At 37.9% G+C, this 19,282-nt stretch overlaps 1 protein-coding gene across 1 annotated transcript; it reads right to left on the bottom strand.

The window, feature by feature from the left end:
- Positions 1-10,809: 10,809 nt before the first annotated feature.
- LOC101406780 (HLA class II histocompatibility antigen, DR alpha chain) lies at positions 10,810-15,577 on the bottom strand. Its single transcript, XM_004424309.3, has 5 exons — positions 15,412-15,577; positions 13,106-13,351; positions 12,383-12,664; positions 11,922-12,087; positions 10,810-11,223 (listed from the first exon to the last, which is right to left on the bottom strand). Exons 1-4 carry the CDS (start codon positions 15,491-15,493, stop codon positions 11,933-11,935), a joined length of 765 nt encoding a protein of 254 aa, XP_004424366.2. The 5' UTR covers positions 15,494-15,577; the 3' UTR covers positions 10,810-11,223; positions 11,922-11,932.
- Between the last annotated feature and the right edge of the window lie 3,705 nt (positions 15,578-19,282).

Raw genomic sequence — 19,282 nt, 5'->3', positions numbered from 1 at the left:
TCCTCCTTTTTTTTAACCCAAAGCCCCAGTAGATAGTTGTAAGTCATAGTTGCACATGCTTCTAGGTGCTGTATGTGGGACTCGGCCTCAACATGGCCAGAGAAGCGGTACGTCAGTGCGCTCCCGGGATCCGAACCCGGGCTGCCAGTAGCTGAGCGCGCACACTTAACCACTAAGCCAAGAGGCCGGCCCACGTTTGTCTACACTTCTGACAACCCTATGTTAGTTAATACACCACGATATCTTAATTAATACACCAGTACCACACAATGTTAATTAACATTAACATTTTGTTATCTTCAATGAATTTCTTCCAGTTTTGTTCTTATTTTTCAAAATTTCCTTGCTAATCTAAGACTTCAATATTTACATACGAGTTTTAAAATCAGCTTAACAATCCTCCCACAGCAAAAAGAAAGGAAACAGAAGAAACAAAACAAAACAAGCAAGCAAGCAAACAAACAAAAATCCTTGCCATGATTTTCAATGAGATTTTTAGCGAATATTGATTAATTTGAAAAGAACTGACATCTTTAAAATATTTACTCTTACAGTCTCCAGGGGCCGGCCTGGTGGTGCAAGTGATTAAGTGCGCACGCTCCACTGCAGTGGCCCAGGGTTCGCCAGTTCGGATCCTGGGCACGCATCAACACACTGCTTGTCAAGCCATGCTGTGGCAGCATCCCATATAAAGTAGAGGAAGATGGGCATGGATGTTAGCCCAGGGCCAATCTTCCTCAACAAAAAAAGAAGAGGATTGGCAGATGTTAGCTCAGGGCTGATCTTCCTCACCAAAAAAAAAAAAAAAAAAAAATTTACTCTTACAGTCTCCAAACTGTAGATCCTTGTCATTTTTGACAAGAAGATATTTTCTAGTTTTCAGTATAGAAGTCTTGTCATCTTTTGTTAGATTTATTCCTAGATATTTGATATTTTGGGATACTATTGTGAATGGTATCATTTTCTTGATTTTGATTTGTATTTGTTTCTGGTAGAGCAGAATATAATTGGTTTTACGTATTTTGACCTTGTATTCAGCAGTATTGTTAAATTTACTTGTTAAATCTGTTAGCTTATCTATTATTTTTGTTTTCTAAGTACACGATCATATCAGGAGTAAATAATGACACTTTTACCTCCTTTGCCATCCCTATACATTTTACTTATTTTTCTTGTCATTTTTCATTGTCTAACAGCTCCAGTACTCCAGTAATCAAGGGGCAAATTATAAATACTTCACTATTGAGTCTGATGTGTGCAGTGGAGTAGCTATTCTTTCTTAGATTGAGAAAATTCCTTTTTAAAACTAATGTTTTAGTACTAGAATTAAAAAAAAATAAGAACAGGTGTAGAATTCTGTCAAATGATACTTTATGATTTCATCAAGATGGTCATATGCCTTTTCTCCTTCTTTCAGTTAATATGGTGAATTACATTAATTGATTCTCATATGTTCAAACAATTTTGCATTCCTGGAATAAATGCCATTTGATCATGGTGTATTATACTTTTTATATATCACCAGATTCAATTTGCTAATATTTTCTTAAGAATTTGACATCTATGCTTAAAGAGTGCTAAGTCTTTATATTTCTTTTTGCTGTAGTATCCTTGTCAGATTTTGAAATAAATGCTGTGCTCGTCTCATAAAAAGTGTTTGCAAGTGATTTTTCTTTTTCTACTTTCTTGGAACTATGCATATAATTAGTGTGGTTTCTTCCCTAAATATTTTAAAGAATTTACTGAAGAGAGTTAAACTTGAGGTTTTGTTTGTGGGAAAGTTTTATATGATGGTCTTACTTTCTTTAGTAGATATGGAACTCTTCATATTTTGTAGGTCATTTGTGAACTTTGGTACATTGTACATTTTGAGTAATTTATTTATTAAAAACAAATTTGTTTTTGTAAAGTTGTTCATAATGTTTATTATTATTTTATGCTGGAGAGTCTGTGGGAGTAGACTAAAAATAAAAATTTTGTGTCATTCAAGTCCCAGGAGGAGATGAGAAATGGATGATACTGAAGAAGCATTTTTTTTTTTGTGGTAAGGAAGATTAGCCCAGAGCTAACATCCACTGCCAATCCTCCTCTTTTTGCTGAGGAAGATTGGCCCTGAGCCAACATATGTGCCCTCCTCCTCCATTTTATATGTGGGACGCCTGCTACAGCATGGCTTGATAAGCGGTGAACAGGTCTGCACCCAGGATCTGAACTGCGAACCCTGGGCCGCTGAAGCAGAGCACACAAACCCAACGACCATACCATTGGGCCGGCCCCCTGAAGAAGTTTTTAGGGAATATTGAATGAATATTTCCCAAATCTGGCAAGAGACACTAACCTAAAGATTTAAGAAACTTTGCAAATTCAAAATGGATAAATTCAAAGAAACCCATGTCAACACATCATAATCAAACATCTGGAAACTAAAGATAAAAAAAATCTTGAAAGCAGCAAGAGAGAAATAACATCTCATGTATGAGGGGAAAATGAGTGGAATGATAGTAAATTTCTCATTGGAAATTATGGAGGACAGAAAGAAGCAGCACAAGATTTTTCAATTGCTTAATGGAAGGAAATGTTAACCCAGAATTTATATCCAGTAGAACTATCATTTAGGAATGAAGGAGCAATCAAGACATTCTTAGAGGAAGGGAAATCAAGAGAGTTTTTTGCTAGCAGACCTACCTTAAAAGAAGGGCTAAAGGAAGTTCTTGAACTGGAAAGGAAACAGCAATGGAAGAAATCTTGGAACATCAGGAAGAATAAATAACAGAATTAGTAAAAATATGGGTAAATACAATAGACTTTCCTTCTCTTCAGTTTTATAAATTTTTTGACAGTTGAATTAAAAATTACAATACTGATGTGGTTTTCAATGTATGTAGAGAAAATACTTAAGACAAATATGTTACAAATAGGGGAGAGACTTAAAAAGAGGTAAAGTTTCTGCACTTGATTGAGTTGGTAAATTACCAACACCAGCAGACTATGATAAAGTATGCATTTGTAATGTTATACCTAGATAAATCACTAAAAACTATACAATGGGATATGCTTAAAAACATGATGAATAAACACAATGGAGCCCTAAAAAGTGTTTTGGCAACCCACAGGGAGGCAGAGAAAGAAAACAAGAAACAAAACAAAAGAAACAAACAGAAAACAAAAGGTAATGTGGCAGACATAAGCACTTATACATTAATAATTGCATTACATGTAAATGGTCTAAAAACACCCATTAAAAGACAAATGTCAGAGTGGAAAAAGTGTCAGAGTGGAAAAAGTGTCCCAACTGTATGCTGTCTACAACAAACTTACTTCAAATATAACAACATAGGAAGGTTGAAACAGAAGAATGGAAAAAGACAAACCATGCAAATAATTATCAAAGAAAGTAGGAATCACTATGATATCAAAGTAGAAATAAGAGCAAAGAATATTGCCAGAGACATTAAATAATGATCAAGGTGTCAATCCACCAAGAAGACATAGCAATTCTACATGTGTGTGCACCAAACAACAGAGCTGCAAAATAGGTGAAGCAAAACTAATAGTACTGCAAGAAGAAATATACAAATACACAGTTATATCTGAGGACTTCAGCACCTCTCTGCGAACAATTAAATAAAATAACTAGGTAGAAATTCAGCAAGAATGTAGAACTCAACAACACCATCAATCCACAGGATCTAATTGACACTTATAGACCAGCCCACCAAACAACAGCAGAAAACACATTCTTGTCAAGTGGCCATGGAACATCTACAGAGATAGATCGTATCCTGGGCCATAAATGGAACTTCAACAAATGCTAAAGAACCGAAGTCATACAGATTGTGCTCTCTGGATGTAATTGAATTGAACTAGAAATCAATAACATAAAGATAATCAGTACAACTCCAACACTTGGAAACTAAAGAACACACTTTTAAATAATCCATGGGTCAAAGGGGATGTCTTAAGGAGCATAAAAACTATATCGAACTCAGTAAAAATGAAAATATAACAACACATTTTGAAAATACATCAAATTTGTGAGACATAGCTAAAGCAGTACTTAGAACAATATTTATAGTACTAAATTTATACATTAAAAAAGAGAAAAGTTCACACATCAATAATCTAAATTCCCACCTCAATTATCTAGAAAAAGAGGGAGAAAAATAACCTGAAGCAAGGTGAAGAAGGAAATAGTAAATATAAGAACAGAAATTAACAAAATCAAAAACAGAAAAAAATCAATGAAAGAAAAAGCTTGTTCTATGAAAAGATTAATGGAGTTGACAAAACTCTAGGACTGACAAAGAAGAGAAAAGAGAGAAGACACAAATTACCGATCTCAGAAATAAAACAGGGGATATCGCTAAAGACCCTTCAAACATTAATAGAACACTAAGAGAATACTACAAACAACTCTACATATAAATGACAACCTAGATGAAATGAACCAATTCCTTGAAAAGCAAAAACTACCACAGCTAACTCAATATGACATAGATAAATTGAATAGCTGTATAACTAGTAAGAAATTTAACTCATAATTTAAAGACTGCTGAAAGACAAATCTCCAGACCCAGATAGTTTCATTGCAGAAATCTACCAAACCTATGGGATACATCCCAACTTAGTTTATGAGGTCAGCATTTCCTGATACCGAAAGCAGACAAAGACAATACAGCAAAAGAAATAATAAAAAGAAGTATACCTTCATGATTATAGATGCAAAACTCCTTAACAAAATATTAGCAAATAAAATTCAGCAAAATTTAAAAAGAATTATACAATGTGACTGAGTGAGATTTATTCCAGCAATAATTCTGGTTTAATAGCTGAAAATCAACCAGTGGAATCCAGCAAATTAATAAACTAAGAAAGATCGCATGATCATGTCAATTAATGAAGAAAAAGCATTTGGTGAAATTCAACACTCATTCTTGATAAAAACCACCAAAAATGTGGCAATAGAGGAATACTTCCTCATCTTAAGAAATAACTTCTACAAAAATTCTTCGACTAGATCACACTTTATAAAAGACTGAATGCTTTTCCCTCTTCTGCTCTCACCACTCTTATTTAACATACTAACAGAAGTCCTAGGCAGCACAAAGAAACAAGAAAAAAATAATAAATGGCATGATATATTGTGAGATCTGAAATTTCAAGTGCTGGCATAACATCTTCAAGCCTCGAAGGGCTCTAATGGCCTAACTATGGGTTTCCCTGCTTTTACCAGATATAGTCCCCCACCCAGAAACTTCCCCTCAGCCTGAACAGCTGCACTCCATCTGATCCTCAACCTAAGAGTTCCGTTCCCTGCCAGCCCACGGAACTATCCAAACAAACCAATAACATCTTCCCCCTTGGGTACCAGAAGGACCCCATCCTCTCGTAACTACAAAGCCTGCCTCTCACAGCCCCTGCTGGTTCACTCTGTTCCTGAGTGCAACCCCCCTGTGGCCCTACATGGACTGTAGTGTCCTCTTCCTTCAGGCTGTGAGTATACTTGATAAACTGCTATCAATCTTATCTGTCCATTTTGGGTTTTGTGTGTTCAGCCACCTCATACTATTTAGGGTAGGGGACACCTCCTTCATCGACAGAGTGAAGAGGAGGTGGTCAGAACACATACAGATCAGAAAGGAAGAGATAAAACTATCCCTATTCTCAGTTGACATGATAATCCACATAAAAAATCCCAAGAAATGCTCCCTTACTCCCAAAAAGCCTCCTAGAACTAATAAGGGAGTTCATCAAGATTGCCGAATTCAAGATCAAACAAAAGAATCCATTTGTATTTCTATATATGGCAATGAAGACATAAAGCAAAAATTAAAAATAAATACCATTTACAAGCAATAAAAAAAAAGAAACACTTAAGTAAAACTCTAACACAACATGTACAGGACTTGTATGCTGACATGTTGATGAAAGAAGTCAAAGATCTAAATAAATGGAGAGACTTACCATAGTCATCAGCTGAAAAATTGAACATACTAAAAAAGTCAGGTCTCTCCTAAATTGCTATTCAGGTTTAATGCAATTTCAATCCAAATCCCAGCAAAATTTTTAATAGTTGTAGATAAAGTTTTTCTAAAATTTATATGAAAAAGCAAAGGACTTAGAATAGACAAGACAAACTTGAGAAATAAAAATAAAGTTGAGGGATCACTCTAACTGATTGAAGACTTTTATATAGCTACAGTAGTCAAGACTGATGAGTATTGTGAAGGGATGGACACATGGATTGATGAAACAGTATAGAGAATTCAGAAATAGACTCACATCTACTCACTTTTGACAAAGGTGCAAAGCAATTGAATGGAAGATGTTTAGTTTTTTCAAACAATGGTGCTGGAGCAAGTGGATATCCATAGGCAAAAAAAGAAAAAAAGGAGAAGAAAGAAAGAAAGAAACTAGACCAAATCTCATATTTTATACAAAAATTCACTAAAAATAGATGACAAATTTAAATGTAAAATATAAATCTTTTAGAAAAAAACACAGGAGGTAATCTTTGGGACCAAGGGCCTGGTGAAGAGTTCTTAGACGTGAGACCAAAAGCACGATCCATAAAAGAAAAGCATCAGTAAACTGGGCTTTATTGAAATTAAAATTTTTTATTATGCAAAATATTCTGTTAAGAGAATGAAAAGATAAGCTACAGACAGAGAGAAAATATTTTCACACCCCAAATATCATAAACGGTATGTATCTAAAATATATAAAGGACTCTCAAAACTCCACATTAAAAAATAAGCACATGGAATGATATTCAACATCACTAGCCATTATGGAAATGCAAATTAAGAGCATGATATATCACTTCCTATTAAGTTTAATATCTATTTAAACAACTAAAATATAAAATATTGATAATGCAAAATGTTAGTCAGAATGTAGAGAAACTGAATCTCTCATACACTGATGGTAGGAATGCAAAATGGTACAACCCCTCTGGAAAATAGTTGGGCAGTTTCTTAAAAAACTAAACATATGCTTACCACATGATCCAGTAATCATATTTCTGGGCATCTATGCTGGAGAAATGAAAACTTATGTTCACACAACAATCTTACACAAATATTCATAGCAGATTTATTTGTAATAGTCCTACACTAGAAACAATAGGTGAAGAGTTGAACAAACTGTAATACATCCATACCATGGAATACTACTCAGCAATAAAAAAAAGAACAAACTGTTGATACGTTGAACAACTTGGGTGGATCTCAAGGGCATAAGCCTGAGTGAAAAATGCCAATCTCAAAAAGTCACATGCTGTATGATTCCATTTACCTAACATTCTTGAAATGACAAAATTATAGAGATGGAGAACAGATTAGTGGTTGTCAGATGTTAAAGAGATGGTGTCTGAAGGGACGTGGTTCTAACTATAAAGGGTAGCCTGAGGGAGATCTCTGTAGGAATGCAATGGTTCTGTGCTTGATTGTGGTGGTGGTTACACAAATCTACAAATGTAATCAAACATTGGCATAGAATTTACACACACATTGTACCAATGTCAGTTTCCTGGTTTTGATATTGTACTATAGTTTTTTAAGATATAACCATTTGGGGAAACTAGGTGAAGGGGTACACAGGATCTATTTGTACCATCTTTGCAACTTCCTGTGAATCTATAATTACTTTGAAAGAAAAAGTTTTAAAAAATTGGCTTTCTAGCTATAATTCAGAACCCTCACAACACCAAATGTGCAAGGATGTAGTACAACAGGAACTCTCATTCATTGCTGGTGGTAATGCAAAACGGTACAGTCACTTTGGAAGACACCGGTGGTTTCTTACTAAGCTAAACATACTCTTACCATATGATCCAGCGATCATGCTCCCAGGTATTTACTCAAATGAATTTAAAACTTACATCCACACAAAAACCTGAACAAGAATGTTTATTCATAACTGCCAAAACCTGGAAGCAACCAAGATGTCTTTCAAGGTGAAAGCACAATTAACAAACTGGTACATCCACACAATGAAGTATTATTCAGTGATGAAATAAGCTAGTAAGCTATGAAAAGACATGGAGAAACCTTAAATGCACATTGCTAAGTGAAAGAATTATCTTGGACTGAAAAATCTACTTACTGCATGATTTCAATTATATGATATTCTGGAAAAGGCAAAACTACACAGACAGTAAGAAGATCAGTGGTTGCCAGGAATTCAGAGGCAGGAGGAGAGGGATGAATAGGTGACACTCAGGGAATTTTTAGGTCAGTGAAATTATTCTGTATGATACTGTAATGGTGGGTACTCAGAGAACTGTATAATACAAAGAGTGAACCCTAATGTAAACTATGGACACTAGTCTATAATAATATATCAGTATTGGTTCATCAATTGTAACAAATGTACCACATAAATGCAAAATGTTAATACTGGGAGAAACTGTGTGTGGAGCAGGGGGGAAGAAAGGGAGTATATGGGAACTCTCATACTTTCTGCACAATTTTTCTGAAAACTTAAAACTGTTCTAAAAAGTAAAATGTACTTAAAAGTATTTTTTTTACATGGGAGGATATAGATTTTTTCTTTTCTATTCCATACATGTCTGAGTTTTCATGTATTCTCTATTGTACTTCTGTTTATTTTATAATAAAAAATCGGAGCTATGTAAAAGAAACACTGTGCCTATTCTATCTTCAATTTTCTGAATCCTTTATTTTGATTTTATAAACCATAGGTACGGAAACTTGCTATTTATTAGTAAGCCTTATAAGTTTGTTAAAAGATAAACCGAGGCACACTAAAATTTTCAAGAGTTTATTTGAGTGAACAATTCAAATCCAGCATCACAAAACTGAAAGTGGTTAAGAGTGCTCCACCATCAACAGCTAGGGGAAACACTTTTATAGAACAGACATGGAAGCAAAGAAAGAAAATTATTTGACTGGCTATACCTTAAGTGGTTGCCTTACTTGGAAAATCTTAGTTGGCTGTTTGTGATTGGTTGTTCTTAAATTTCATTTTCTGGAGTACCAGTAATTGACTTTGGGTTAGGTTTGGGTTTGCTTAGGTAGGCCACTAGGCATTGGAGCCATCTTAGTCTAATGGTCTCCTTGTTTAATTACTTTGACAATTTCCCCCTTTTGGTCATCCTCTCGCAGTTGTCTGACATCTGTGAGAGGATGACTAAAAATTTGGTATTAGCATCAATCTCAGTCACCATCAGGGTTAAGTTATTCTTGTTTGGCTGTGAACTTACAGGCTATGATGTCAGTTTCATGGAAGGTTTTTGCTGTTCATCTCATTGCTCATCATCTTTTTGTTTCTCCAAATGAGCCCATCTGATGTACTGCTAATGGCTGTGAACATGTATTTAAGACCCTTGAGAGAACACAGCTCATCAGGAAGACTACAATGATGACTATCAGGAAGATAATACCAAGAGACTGAAATACCTTCTTAGCCAAGTCCCCCCTGAACCGAACCAGTTGGCAGCTGGTACCAAATAAATCAAAGAACGTACCTGAAGAGGCATCAATCTCTTTGAGCCAAATAGCTTGTTTGTTAATTTCTTGTATTTGAGTTTCTGCGATACCAGAGGTGTTGATCCAGGTACAGTGAGAAGTATTTCCTATGGCACAGATTCCTCCTTGTTCAGCCAGCAAGTAATCTAAGCAATTCTGTTATCTAACACCACTCCATCAGCTCAAAATATCCTTATGCCAAAGAGGCATATGATGGGGTGGCAATTCTGCTATCCTTCAAGGTTGTGCTGCCTTGGTTTGTGCTTGTTTTGTTTTGCTTTTCTTAGATTTTTCTCATCAGGCTGTAGGAATTTTTAAGAAAAATCATGGAATTGATAATTTTTGCAATATTATTATCACTAAGCATGGACCCTAATTACTTTGCTTGTGTTTTTCTTTTAATTCTCATAATAACTCGATGTGGTAAAAATTGGTATTTTCATAAGACGAATCAGACTAAATTGAGTGAAGTAAGATACCAGTGAATACATATCTAGTGAATGATAGAGCCAAGATGAAGCCCAAGTCTAACTCATTTCAACAGCACTTCTTTGCTAGTCTACCACACTGTCATGGATAACCAATCTTTATGGTTTGGGGTAGGTTCTGGTAATTATTTTAGAAATAAATATAAAGTCATAGTTTCACAGATAAATGAGCAATAGCTCACTGTGTCTCAAACATTCTTTCCTCACATTTTAATGCCATACCCCACTTCTGCCCCCAACTCTTTACTCAGTTTTTCCACTCAAGGACACATCTATACAAGACGGTTCCAAGAATAAGTCAGACTGTTCTCCTGGTAATGAAACAGGCCTCTGAGACTATGTTAATAAAATGGGTAATGCCAATCCTCCATATCCAATATCATTCCTCATTAAGTCTGGAATTGGTGATGTTGACATATAAATTCAGTAATGTATATGGATCCTCCTGTATTATTCTGCTCCCCATTTGCTCCCCACCATCTGTCTCGCCCATTATCAGAGGCCAAACCCTAGGGTTTGTAATTCACTCTACTGAAGGTCTAGAGATCTTATTGACTTGGAGGCTCAAGAACCAAAACCAGATTCTGAACCTGTCCCTAAGTAGAAACCTCCCAACAAATAAACACTGCTCTAGGGTTTTCCAGATGAGGACTGGACCACAGCAACTGGATTGCTTGCAGATCCTCTGAATGAGGCCAAGCCCTAATGAACCTGAATATTTCTGATTAATTACAGAGTTTATAAGATACATTCAACATCCAGACATTTCAGGATGGAAGGATTACATATATTCCCCAGCCCCCATGAAGAACTGGCTCAGACATGAAAAATCCCTCCTAAGACCCATTCAGTAGTTTATTGTATTCAGAAAAATCACAATCACAGTTTGAAGAAACCCCAAGCAATAAGTATACAGAAGATTCTCCCATAGAATGTTCAAAAGGTTCCATAGCAGAGGAAGGATCCTGTGGGGTCTATTACAGAGGCATTACATGGTAATAATAAAAAGATAGTAGGAAATGGAAGGGAAACAAAAATAAGAAGGGACAATTGACAAGGAATAACTAGCTATTAGCGTATGGAGAGATTGGGAAGAAATCAACATTCTTAGAGTAGCTAAAGGGCTGGAAAGTGCTGAAGAATTGTTGTCTTCGCTGAAGTGAACAAATGGAGTATTGCCGGGTTCGTAAAGCTATTGAAGCAGAAGTTTCTTCATTGATCTTCTCTCTAAGAAAGTCCATTACCTGTAGCAGGACACACACAGTTACCAAAGAATTTAAGATGAATATTTTGAGCTCTTTCCTTCAGATTCCTTCCTCTTCTCCCTTAATCCTTTGACTTTGAAAAAGTTTCTTTTCCAAATTCATCTGATCGCTAGTAAATATAACCTTTTCAACGTGAACTGCTATACCCTACTCTCCAAGTGAGCGTGAATAAGCAGACCATGCTTTACCTCCTCTTAGAACTCTGGCACCACTTTTCAGATTGGAGGAGCAAAAACAGGCATTAGCCTCCAAGAGATTTCCATTTCATGCAATGAATCTACCCTAACCCCAAAAGAGTCAAGCCCTGGAAATGCTTCTGAACTGATGGCCTGCCTCAGGAAATATAAGCTAGGAAGTGCCCAAATCTTGAAGCTGACTTTCCTAGATCACTGGACTCAGTGGTCTAATGTAAAACAATGAAATTAGGTACTGGAGATAATTTCCAAGACAGAACGTGTGGTCTAGGTGCACATGTATAGAAAGGGATGGATGAGAGACCTTGAAGTTTTGGGACACTAGAAAATTCTAATGTCTGATTCTGTCCTAGCAAAGATGAATCAAAAGCCATGACTTTTCCTATCTTTTTCCCTTAAAGGCATCACCTATCCTTTTCCCCACTCTGTTTCATCCCCTTGGATAACTCCATACATGTCTTCCTTTGACCACATCAAACCCACCTGCAGGTGCCTCACAGAGGCCCTCGGCGTTCAACAGCATTGCCTTTGCGCACACCCTTGATGATGAAGATGGTCCCAACAATGATTCCCACCAGACCCACAACCAGGCCCAGGGCACACACCACATTCTCTGTTGTCTCTGGGAGGGGAGTTGGTGCTTCAAACTCTGGGTAAAAGTAAAACAGTACAGAAGTAATGAATGTGTAGGGAGTAGCACTTAGGACTAAATGTAAGGTACTTAGTCAAAAGAATAGTTATTAATCAATTAAATAAGAGCGAAACAGAATGATGTATTAAGGAAATTATACATTAGAAAGTGGAGGAAGCTGAGTAATAGGAGAGACAAGGAATAGGAATTGTAGCAGTTGTTATGAAACAGGGGACTTGGGGTTCCAAAGGATCAGATACATGCATCACAGGAGGAAGCCATAAAAAAAAGGAGATTGAAGGATGGTCCATACCCCAGTGCTTTAGAAGAGGCTCATCCAAACCCCAGTGCTCCACCTTGCAGTCATAAACATCCTCATTTGAGGGCAAGAAGGGGAGATAGTGGAACTTGCGGAAAAGGTGGTCTTCCCTGGGCAGGAAGACTGTCTCTGACACTCCGACGGTGACAGGTTTTCCATTTTGAAGCCACGTGACATTGACCACTGGTGGGGAGAACTTGTCGATGAAACAGATGAGGATGTTGGGCTCTCCCAGTTCCACAGGCTTGTTTGGGAGCACAGTCACCTCGGGAGGTACTGGGGGACAAATGACAGAAATTAGCCTTCCCTGTTTAGGCTTGCCCCTCTCCCTCCCACCAAAAGCTGAAAAAGCAGTTGAAATTGTGCCTTGAAAATCCATGCCACAGTCTTAGACATGTATCTCTGATACCCTCCCCCAAGAACTGGAACCAATATTGAGATATGAGATATCCAAAGATCTCATTCCTGGCTCTGCCAGCATGGATTTAGGGCAATGACTTTGGGAGTGACTGTGGATGGCAGAGACAAGATGTGAGCACATCAAGGAAGAAACAAACTCATAAAGTTCTTGGGTCTGTGGCATGAGAATTTGGGCTTGCTTATGGCAAAGTTAGGCTCTGGGAGGGAAAGTTAGTCACAATAATATAACACAAAGAGCTGAAGTATCTATTTTAAAGCTATGATTCCCATGTCTAGGAGCGCAGTTAAGAGAGGTACCATTGGTGTTCGGGGTATGGTTGGAGCGCTTTATCATGATCTCCAGGTTGGCTTTGTCCACAGCTATATTGGCCAATGCACCCTGAGCCTCAAAGCTGGCAAAACGTCCAAATTCTTCAAGACGCCAGACAGTCTCTTTCTTTTCCATATCCACGTGAAAAATCTCATCACCATCAAAGTCAAACATAAACTCCCCTGATGGGTCAGGATTCAGATAGAACTCAGCCTGGATGATCACATGCTCCTCTGAAAAGGCAGGAAAGGGAGTTAGGGCGAGAACCAGGAGAGGGAGATTAAGAAGAACCCAGGATGTGAGGCACAAACATGTGGGCAGGGGATGGTGGAAAGGGATAGGGCCAAGCAGAATGGAGAAGTAATGGAGAGAAAGGATGAGTAGGAAGATGAGGCCTGGGTGAAGGACATCTGTGTTAAACAGATGAGAGGGGAGAAGCAAAGGAGCAGTGTTGGAGAGGGTGGATTGAAAGGAATGAAGCTGAAAAACCCAGAGTCTTGTGAAGCTGTTGTTTGACGCCATGTTACTAGCTGAGAAATGATTCCCTCTTTCGAAATCCAGAAGCAGCTCCTAAAAGAGAAATGTTCTCTCACTCTCTTTACCCACGCATTAAATACACGTAAGCTAGAATTGCAGGGCATCTCTCAGACCATTGTAACTCTAAGAAGAGGGAAATACTGTTTAAAAAGTTGGTTTCTGAACTCTAGAATCAAATTAAATTTTGCATTTTTATTTGGCTATTCACTTACCTAGTGATCTTGAGTAGATTATTTTACCCACTTACATGCAGTTTTCCTATTATTCTGCCGTGGTTTTGCTTCTACCATGGATTTGTTCTTAAGATTAAATGAGACAAGGTAAGTAATTTCTTGGTATATCATCAGACTTATAGCAAGCACTTTAGGGTCAGAAACTGCTTTGCATTTAAGGACCAGACCCACAGAAAATGTAACTGGGGACTGAGGTACCCAGAAAATTAAGATTGAGGTCTTGTAGTGTTATAGAGCAGCACCCACTTCCCCAGATCCACGCCCACATTGTGGATATCTCTGTGAGAAGGATCATATTTGGATTTATCTCAGCAACATGCCCTTGTTATCTTAAAGCTCCTTAAATTGAGACTCTCATTAAGGGACATATTCTATTATGGTTGATACTGAGAATAATCTATACCAAGAGAATAATCAACTTGAAAAAAGAAAACTAGAATTGGAGGGTATGCAGCCTTTGTGGGGCATGCAGATGAGAGGAGGATTTTAAAGTCTGACTGTATATTGATAAACCCAGGGATTTATTTAGCATTTGCAGCTACACACACACACACACACACACACACACACATGCACACATGCATTCTAGCTGCCCCTGTCCAGTCCATGGGAAGAGTCTCTGTCTTTCCAGGTATGTATCCCCATATATGGCTCTTTCTGGGCAATAGAAACCTACAATCGCCATCATTGGTCTTAAAAAGCTGGGTTATTACTTTACTTATTTCCAGTCTACCTGCCACCCTCTGTGGGGATCACTCTGGGTGAAGAATATTTTTTCACAACACATCTTTACAACAGCACAATGTTTGCTCTGAGATGAGAGAGAAGAGCACACTCTCCACTTCTCTACTCATTTTTCTACTCTCTTGGGAATATCACTTAGTAATAGTAACCAAAGATCATGGTAGGATCCACTGTAGTAGGGGGCTATCACTGTCCCAAGAGGCAGTAAATTAAATGCAATTCATATCAGCATACCTGCCCTTCCCCCTCCCTTGGCTTGATTGTTGCGTTTTAGCGACTTTCCTTTCTAGTGATCTTCAATATAACGTCTGCGCTCAAAATATGCTGACAGGATTGGCATGCCAAAAAATAACTACCATGTATTCAGCTAAGAACAGGTGCCAAGAACTTCTCATATTTTTTTCTCATTTAATCCTCAGAAAATGATGTGAGGTTTTAATTTTACTAATTTTCTAGAAAGGGAAATTAAAGCCCCGAGAGGTAGCTTGTTAATGCCTGTCAGAAAATATTCCCCCCTGAAGTCTGACTTATCTCAATGTCAATGGTATTAATCAATATACAGCTCAGTTTTGCCCTTCTAGACTAAATTTGACTTACTTCAACTTGTGGTGAGCAGAGAACTCTTCCAACTACAATTTATTATACTTTTAGATTTAGACCCACATAACACCTGTCACACTTTTCTTTCACTCCAAAGATTGTCTTGCAAGTGTCCACGGTTCATTTCTCCAGTCCTCTCAGAACTTTTTCTCCCTAGTTTTGATTCTCTCAGCACTTACCTTTGATAGCCTCTGATTCCTGAAGTCTCATCAGGAGAGCTGTGATGAAAAATCCTAGCATGGGGACTCCACTTAGGGCCATTTTCTTCTTGAGTGCTTTGATGGGGGTCAGTAGAGGTTAAAAGTGGGGCAGCACACACAAGAATAAAAGAAAAGAGAATGTAGGGTGTGATAGAGTCTGACTGATTAAAATTCAAATCAGCTGAGCTGCAGCAAATCAGAAAAATCCTTGAAGATGACACATCTGTTGATAAGGGAAGGACTTTTGTAAAGGGCCCAGGAAAGGAAATACTTAATTCAACAGATAAAAAAGTAAAGTTTTTGGTTTCCTTTGCCAATATGACCTCAGTAAAATATTTTTTTTAAAAAAAGCAAAGTTCTTAATCAATCAAATAATCACACAACCAAATAAAAACAACAAAAAAATCAAGTTTTTGAGAATATTGTACAATCTCTCACAGACTCTTCCATCCCAATCCAAGTTAGAAAAATGGATATACTTAAAGCACGTTAGTGACAATAGAATCAATGAAAATATCCTACAGTGAGAGTTAATGACAGACCATGCCTCTGTGCTGTGACAGCTTGGGAAGTTTATTTAAGGGACAACAAATCACCTAAAGAGAAGGTACATTGTCAGGCTATGGAGAATGCCTGAATCTTGGTAGTATGGTGTGACAGAGCTTCACTTAAGAAACTTCTTATTGTTTCAAACTTCTCCTCCAGTGTCCTGGACTCCCGATGGCCAACTCAGCCCAAGAGTTTGGGATCCCTGGCGCTGAACTGCATTTATAGACAATCAGAGTAGAAACTCTGGGTTTCAACCCTCCCAATGCTGGAGAGGGATGGAAAGCTACACCTTGGAACATGGGTAGTGGTTACTGGAAACAGTGGACTGTAAAGGGGATACCTTTTCCTAATCCCTATCATCTCAAATATGATGAGAGGTTGAAGTAATTGTTGGGACACACCTCATTGAAGACTCAGGTCAATGAACAGGGTGGAGTAAATTGGGCAGAGCTTATTTTCCTGGGAATGCTAGAGATAATAACCTGCAGGAGGCCTTTACCATTACTTCCTTCATGTTATAAGATTATGAAAGTTCTCCTCACGTCATTTGATTGTTGAAGTTCTGATCCAAAGAATTAATTTTGATGTTCACTATTGAGAATACTGCAAGTTAAGACACTCAACTTATAAGACACTTAACAGTATATATGACCCTCTTGCTTCTGAAAATACGGTGCAATAGAAAGGAAAATTAAACAACACATTGAAAGGAATCCAAACACTTCCAATGAAGACAGACCCGGCAGTGAACTCGGATGGTGAGTTCACTGTTTAATATCAGTCATGACACACACACTCCGTGGATTTTCTACACTATTGTGCTGAGGTCTTAATCGCCCTGCAGCTGCCTTCAAAAATCATGAGTGCAAACACCCTAGGGGCTTTGAACATCCTCTGACACTGACTTCTAGATCACTTGGAGGAGACCCATAGCACGATTCTGCCCTAAAATTGTTAAGGAATATATTCGCTGGAGGCAGGGGATTACATCAGATGAAAGTTCTACAATATCAGTCTGCTGAGAGTCTGATCCTATGATTTAGGCTTGTCATCTCTTTCAGAGACAAAACCAAGGATAATTTTTCTATGCCTACCCTTTGCTGGCTGCCATAATGCCTCATTCTTACAAGGTGCTCAATAAATATGTAGTAAACTCAGAGACATTTAACAGAAAGAAATTTTACATGTCATTATAGCATCTTCAACCCAAGGCGTTGCTCAGCAACTTATGATATTGTTGAGTCCTAAAACATTGATTGGTTCTCCTCATGAGATTACTAAATTTGGGAGACTTTAGAAAAGACTTTCAGTTCCCTTTCCCTGTGATAGGATAGAAGTTCCTATTTGGACACTAAGTTCTCTGTTCTCTTCCTAATTTTAGCTTCCTGTGTGTTTGAGGGAATTTCTGAGGGCACCTGAATGAGGTCTTTTTGGTAAGATTAAATGGTGACGAGCCGTTGTATAGTCAGAGTTCAGTCAGGAAATAGAAATCTCTGTAGACACTATAAACAGAATTGTTTATCACAATTTTTCCCTATGATGAGGAATTATACCTTAAAACTGTTAGTATGTCAGTACAGACCCCTAACTTTAAGAGGTTCCTGACCTCTGAGGTTCCTAGTAGCTTTCCATTACTGACATCATAGCTCCTCTAGAGCCCCGAGAGTGTGGAATGTCTTGGGAACACAAGGCTCCTGTCTGTGACACCCTTGTGTCCACTACGTGAGGTGGCTTCAGCCTACCTGCCACCTTCCAAATCTCATAACACTAAGTTTCACTACATAATGTAGGCCACATTCAGAACCCTGGGCAAGGGGAGCCTGGCAATGTAATATTCTTACTTCTCTTCCGTACAATATGGACAGACCATAGAAGTGAATGGGAAATTTTTTAAAAATTACTAAATGCAAATATATATAGCTCGCTGTGGTTCTCCACGCAGTATCAAACCTAGATCCAGAGATAATATTATTTGGGGGTAATAGGCTAAGATTTACAAATGAGATAGCTTTCACATTGGACCCAGGTCAAGTCTGAGACCTCACCACTTCACGTTTGTGTGGTTTGAGTTCTGAGAATCTCCAGCTCCTTCTTTTAGCTTTCCTTCTCCCTTTTTCCCTTCAGCACTCAGAGTCTTTGTGATGTTTCTCCTGCTAAGGACTTCCAACCAGAGGAGCTAAGGAAATACTGATCTAGGCATTTTCTTCCCAAATCCCCATGTAAGAAACTTTTCTTGTTTTGTATCATTTCTCCTCTCCATCCTGAGAAAGGGCAGAAGCTAGTCTGCCAAAATAAATCTCTATCAGAGTGAAAACTGCCAATTGTTGATATCAACAAATGAGCTAGGGTGGTGGGTTAATGGGCCTTCCTTACATGTTCTGTGTGAATAAGAGTTCCATGGTATTTGGGCTCATCTCTAATCTGGGAGGATAACAGTTTGAGAGTTTGATTAGTTCTCTCTTCACTTCCACCTGAAACCTGACGTTTTAAAGACCAGAGTTATCTTTGTGAAGGCCCCCAGGCGTGTAAAATTGCCCTTCTTTGTTTGGGTAGTCTTTGTAAACAAACAAATGCATATCTACCTATATATATATCTGCATTTCCTTACATATATAATATATATGCACATATGTACATATGTATACACACGTACATGTATTTGTGTGTCGGGGGAGTGGAAACTTCAAATCCATATCTCAGACTATTTCTCTGCCAGCCAACCACAGGTTCCATTGCTATAACTTGAGCATCTATAGTCTGGTTGTTCTTTAACTCCCAATTTTCTTGTCTTTTTTAAAAGGCGCAAGCTGAACTTGATAATTGAGAGACTGTGAAGGAAAAGACTAGTTTGGAAAATCACCAAAGAAGTCTAAGAGTGGTTGCCTTCATAGCTGCCCCCATATGGCCAATTAACAGTTTAATTCACTCACTCAGCACCTCCTCCTGTTCCTTAGACATTCTGACAACTTATTTTCAGAGCTACTTCTAACTCCATCTATCATCTTTGCCACTCAAAAGCCAGCACAAATCCTAGGTACGTAGGGCATTCCAATGCAAAGTTGCTTTCATCTTCTCCTTAGAATGTGCCTGCCCTCACCTGTGAATCCTCCTTTCAGCTATTCTCCCAGGATTAGAGGATGATTTTACTCAACTGTCCATGGAAGACAGAGTCCAGAAACTGCATCCTAAAATATCATGCTCTATCGCATGAGGTCTAAACTGTGGGATCTCATCTAGACCTGAATGATTTTATAGACTACAGATGTATTTGCGTGCACACACCTATGTGTGCATGAGTGTG

The sequence above is a fragment of the Ceratotherium simum genome, chromosome 13 (genome assembly GCF_057802395.1).
Source record: "Ceratotherium simum simum isolate JZ-2026a chromosome 13, ASM5780239v1, whole genome shotgun sequence".
NCBI lineage: Eukaryota > Metazoa > Chordata > Mammalia > Perissodactyla > Rhinocerotidae > Ceratotherium > Ceratotherium simum.
Note: the sequence above shows the minus strand (reverse complement) of the source record. Positions and strands in the feature narration are given on the sequence as shown.